General features: G+C 42.0%; 1 protein-coding gene across 1 annotated transcript in view; it reads left to right on the forward strand.

The window, feature by feature from the left end:
• Window positions 1-5,438, forward strand: part of RHOJ (ras homolog family member J) — a 97,740-nt gene extending 92,302 nt beyond the window's left edge. Inside the window, exons 4-5 of the mRNA XM_019518437.1 lie at window positions 1,860-1,955; window positions 3,939-5,438. Coding sequence (XP_019373982.1) covers window positions 1,860-1,955; window positions 3,939-4,085 — 243 coding nt within the window. The 3' untranslated portion in view covers window positions 4,086-5,438. The remainder of the gene's footprint in view (window positions 1-1,859; window positions 1,956-3,938) is intronic.
• The last annotated feature ends 219 nt before the right edge of the window (window positions 5,439-5,657 follow it).

Below are 5,657 nucleotides of genomic sequence, written 5' to 3' on the forward strand. Positions count from 1 at the left end.
CCACCACAGCTGGTGGGGGGGGGGGGGGGGGGTGCACGGCTGGGCTCTAGTGGCTGGTCCTTGTAGTTTCTTCCTCCTCCTTCCCTTCCACCCTTTCTCTTTTTTTTTTCCTCGCTGCCTCCCCTCTTATTTTCTCACTTGCTCTCCTCTTCTTCCTTTCTTTTTTTCCTCTCTCATCACAATAGCCTTAACAAAAAAGAACACACAACAAAAAAGATAGTAGATGAGCTTTTATTTATTGTCACCAGGTTTAGAATTTAGAAAACCTGATATTTACTGTAAACCCCCAACAGTTATGATTATTAACTATATTAATATGCAGTGCATCCTGCCATGTCCTCCCCCACTCCGCTCCAGTTTTGTTTTTCTGGCATACCAGCACTCCAGCACCTTACAAGGTAGACCTTTTCTTTTTTTTTTTCGGCGCTCCAGCCAAAGACATTGCCTACCCCTGCCATAGTAGAACACAGGCATAGCTACACCTACATGATCCCCACCCAATGGCAATGCCACCTCTTCTTGAACACCTCCAGTCGTGGAGAGTCCACAGCTTTCTGGTAGTCTATCCCACTGTTCCACTCTATTCAGTGAAGAGCCACAAAAATGACTTCTTCTCTGAAAAATGTGCCATACAGTAAGATAAGTAAGAAGCTTAGTCAAGTTTGTTTGTCCAAGAGAATGGTAGTAGCTGAGATGATAACCTGAAGAGATTTCTGATAGTAAAGGGGTCTTTAGTGAGAAAATACAGAACAAAGCGATGGCTGGAAGCTACATCTAACCCAAGTCAAATGAACTTTTAAGAGTAAACAAACCTGACAAACCAAGGGAACACCTTATCTAGGCTTGTGATGGGTTCTCCACCAGTCTTTACTGGATGCCTTTATTTTTAAAAATGCTACACTTTATATAGAGCTGTTGGGCTCAATACCAGAGTATTAGGCAAGGTTCCGGCTCATATTATCCTGGATGTTGAGAATGAATGATTACAGACAGACAGACATAGTACCCCAAGCAGAGTTTTCCCTCAAATGGAGAAAGGCCAGGAATAAAGCCATAGAATACACTAAAGATTTTTGGTATTCCTCTTAATTTAATATGTAAGATGATCAGGTACCATGCTGGTGAGTGTGTGAGTGGATGTATGGACTAAATAAATAAATGGATGGACGGATTAAATAAAGCACTTCATTTTGAGCTAGTTCAGCACAGAAATGCATATGTCCAACCTGCCAGCATAGCTCACAAGAAATGCATTGTTAACCCATTTTTCTCCATCAGGTCAGGCCCCCACCTTGACTCGCAGGATGCATTGTAGCAGCTCAATTCACCACAACACTTCAGTGCTTTCTTGGAAACTCAATTTAAGCTAGGAACATAAGCCATATGAAAGAATGGGGCCAGAAGGCAACCACAGCAGTTTAGGCAGTCAGGTTGAATGGACCCAGAATGATTCAGTTCACCAAGCCAAACTGTTCCAATTCAAGACATCTTGACCTAAAACAAAATGGAAAAATCAACATAATTTTTCACATGGGAGATTTTACTTTTCATAAACTGCATTTTCTGCTATAAAAGTGTTGTTGGAACATTCCCAAATAGTTTTAATAAATAGAATTAAGCTCATAAACTGCTACAATTCCCTGGTTTTCTCTCTCTGCTGCTTGGACCAAGAAACAGAGAGCAGACAAGAGCATAAGAAGAAATGAGGAAGGGGAAAAAATGTGTTTCTTCAAATGTAATGCGTCTAGCTTAAAGGCAGAGGAGTAGCTTCAAAAAACGTGTGCTAGTAGATTGCAAAACTTGTTTCTTCATATCACAGGAAAGCTGTACTTACGTTGCATTTCTGTGCTTACTACTAGATTGACCTTCGTGATGACCCCAAAACTTTGGCTCGACTGCTCTATATGAAGGAGAAACCCCTCACTTACGAACACGGAGTGAAGCTAGCTAAAGAGGTATCACTGCTGCACAAGATCCCAAAAACAGAGACTACAGATAGTCTGGCCACTGCTTTAGTCTATGCATATCGCTTCACAATTTGATTCTTTCACTTTTTTTACCCTTTCTTGGGCTCAAACTATAACCTCAAACCCAAACTTGTCACTTGCCTTAGCATCACTATTTGATGAGCACACCAATGAATCTATGGTACATAACTAGCATGTGGTGGTACATTTTCTCTATACATGAGAAATCTGAACAAAATGAAATATCTTTGTTTGATTAAAGAACATCCACTGCAGTATTTTACTACATGTAGGAATAGCTACAGTGATGTAGCATATGCTATTTTTCACATTGTGATAAATCAGGCTGCACATGCTAGAAAAAATTCATTTAAATGAGCTTATCAGGGCAACCTGTGGTTTTTCTGAACAAAAGGTCACATCGGTGTTCAGCAGAGGAGTGCATTCCACTTCTAAAAATATGAATTTTTACAGATGCCGAAATGTTCCAGTGTTCAAAACAAGTTGGGAAGTTTTCATCCAGGTCAGAGCTTGCCCAAGGCTTCAGCATTATTGGGTCTGGTGTTTTAGACAGGTGAATCTCTATGATAGGGTTGTCAAACTCCCTCTGTACCTCAAGCCAGATATAGTCCCCAGGACTCCTCATGCATCAGATCCACAGGGCAAGTGGCAGTGGTGCCAGATCAAGTGGCTACAGGGCAAACTTGGTATCAGCACAGCCTTCACTCACCCACTTACCACCCATGCCCATGTCCAATGGGGCCCCAGGGCCCTGGATTGTGTGACAGGCTACAACCCTTCCCTTCCCCGCCCCACCCTGGCACACCTCCAAATGCCCTGACAGGCCTTTATGTTTGACAGCCCTTCACATGGCTTCCTAAAAACTGATCTCAAAAATATACTCTCTCTAGTACTATATGGGCCATAGACTTCTATTTTACAAGATCAGCTTCTCTGTTTTGCAGTTTATTACTGGCCTAAGTAGTCAGAAGGGAAGGTGGAAATGACTATGAAAATATACCTATACTAATGCCTGCAGTATGTGCACCTATATATCTGACTTGTCACCCTAGAGACATTGGTTGTGCTGGCCTTTACAGTAAACTCTAATTCACCTATGAGATAACTCACCACTGTGGTTTAATTCACTATTAAGCTAATTCCCTATGCTTCCTGTACTATGATAATTGGTCACTACTGGATAATTCACAGTCGTCTTGGGGTGATGAATTAACAAGGGTTTGCTGCAATCAGATGGCTCTAAAGGACCAATCAGAGGCTGAGCACTTGAATTTATCCAAATTCATTTTTGTGGGCTCTGCATTTGCATGTTGTGGATAGAGCTTTGCCTACAGAAGTGGGCAGCTTCCAGCTCAGTAGTAGGCTCCCCTATAAACCCTAATCTGATACTGCCCCTCTACACGGAGAAGTGGAGGAAGCAGACCAAGGCACAGAGAGACATCGAAAGGCAGCATAGTTGGGCTGTGTTTCTTGGCTGCGCTGCCAAGAAGCCCTGAGCCAATGCCTCCTGGAAACCCTCTGGGTCTATGTAGATGCCAGGTTGCAGGGGCTGAATTCCCAGCTGCTTCTGCTCAGAGAAACTTATTACTCAGTGCAATATTTCCTAGGAAGCTCCAAACTGTTATGCCCAGACCTTCTCTTCCTGGGGCAACCCAACCTACAGACACTTACTCGCTCCAGTTTTTTCTCTGGGTTTACCGTTTTCCCCCCACTTTCCCCCTTCCAGTGGGTCTCACAGTCATCCCACACTAGGAAAGAAGTCAGGTATAAGTCAGCGCCGGGACCTAAATCGCACTTAAAGCCTTGGCTCATTCCATGTCGGGGAATTCTGTGCATACAAGAATTGCAAGATCTGACATTTATATGGGTCATAAGCACGTGTGTCTCCTATTTCCCTGTTCTCCAAGCTGTGCATACTTACAGTCTATTTCTCTCTCTCTCTTATTTAAGATTGGAGCACAGTGTTACTTGGAATGCTCAGCCTTGACACAGAAAGGTCTTAAAACAGTCTTCGATGAAGCAATCCTCACCATTTTTAACCCAAAGAAGAAGAAAAAACACTGCATGAAGTGCCATGGCTGCTGCACAGTTGTATGAGGTCACTTGAGAAGCAAAGCAAGACAATGCTGATGTTCAGTTAAACCACGCAGGCTAGACTGTTAACGAGCGGCGCACGCAACTTTAATGGGGAACATGACCAGAAAGGAGTCCTATTTAATCATATAGGATTCCTCCATTCTGTGAAACCTCCAAGCTGTACCATGGTAGGCCAACTAATGTTTATTTGCTTTCCTAACCCTACGGAGCTATCTGCAGCCTGTTCCCACATTATGCTAGACTGCACTGAGCCAGTATGAAACATGATGCCTGCTAACGGCCAGCTCTATGAATAAGATGAAGGTCCTGTGTGTAAAATTTGAAAGACGCTATAATGGAACCAAAAGAACCTTCATTTGAGGCCTTAAACACGAGTTGATCAAAAGTATGAAGCTACAATATGTAGGAATTGAATATGAATGGATCAAAAGCACACAAAGTTCTTTCAAGGTCTAATATGCAAGATATACATTACGAGCAGGATATACTTTCAAATAACTTTTCTTTATAGAAATATAGGATGGGGGGGAGGGGACTTCCCAGGCCCCTAAGTCCAGACCAATATAAGACATTTGTTAATTTCAGGATATACTTTACTTTGTCTACATAAATGAAAACATTGCTTTCATGTTAACATAGTCGATATCAATCTGTCACTGCACTTGGACTATCAGAATTGATCAACATTTACCTCCAGACTTAAGGAATGTTCTTTTTATTAAAAAAAAATGCAGATAACTGTATTCATGGAAATGTACAGGCTGAGCCATCTTTTCAAAAGCTGGGAGAGGGGAAACAATATTAGTGAAAAACATGAAAACAAAGAAATTGTGTTACCAAAGAATATCGTAATAGGTGTGAGGTATCAGCGTGGAAGCAAACTCAGAATGTTAAAGGGTTGCATTTGTAAATGCAGTTGTCCATTTACTGTATAGGCCAGGTTGATTTCCACACCTCCCCCAGCAAATGAAAACAAAAACAGACAATGCCAAAGCTCACGTTGATTTTAAGTGCTTTACAATGATCCAATTGCCTTATATGAAATACCTTTCTCAAAATGCTCCCATGGAAAGTAATTAACTCGAATGGAGTTTCAAGCATGTCTTAATGGTAGTCGTCTCTCTGCTATTCACTGTTTTGAGGGGTTGCTGGGGGTTTTTTCCTCCCATGCTCATTATTCTCCATGCAACATTTAAGATATAGTGTGGGTCTGATACTCAGGAACTTTCTTTCATGCAGTTTGCAGAATGATGTGCTGCAGCATGTAGTACTGAAACAGGAAACCTAAATCTTAAGGGAATGAAAGCTGACAATAAGCATTCTCTGCTGTTGAATAAAGCGTGCCTTTTCACTGCAGCTTCTCCAGGGAGCCTGTTGTTTTGCACATCACAGTACAATGCTGTTATGATACAGACACTGAGAGATGAACTTTAAGGGTGTCTTATTACTTGCATCCGCCTACAAGTACCCTGGAAATGCCCGTGTAACTGTCTTGTTATGGATTTCATTTCTGATAACGCCTCTCCCAGGCATAAAATTTCAGTGCTAGCACATCCGTGTTTCTAGTCTCAG

Source organism: Gavialis gangeticus, unplaced genomic scaffold, assembly GCF_001723915.1.
Source record: "Gavialis gangeticus isolate Ggan-Ray unplaced genomic scaffold, GavGan_comp1, whole genome shotgun sequence".
NCBI lineage: Eukaryota > Metazoa > Chordata > Crocodylia > Gavialidae > Gavialis > Gavialis gangeticus.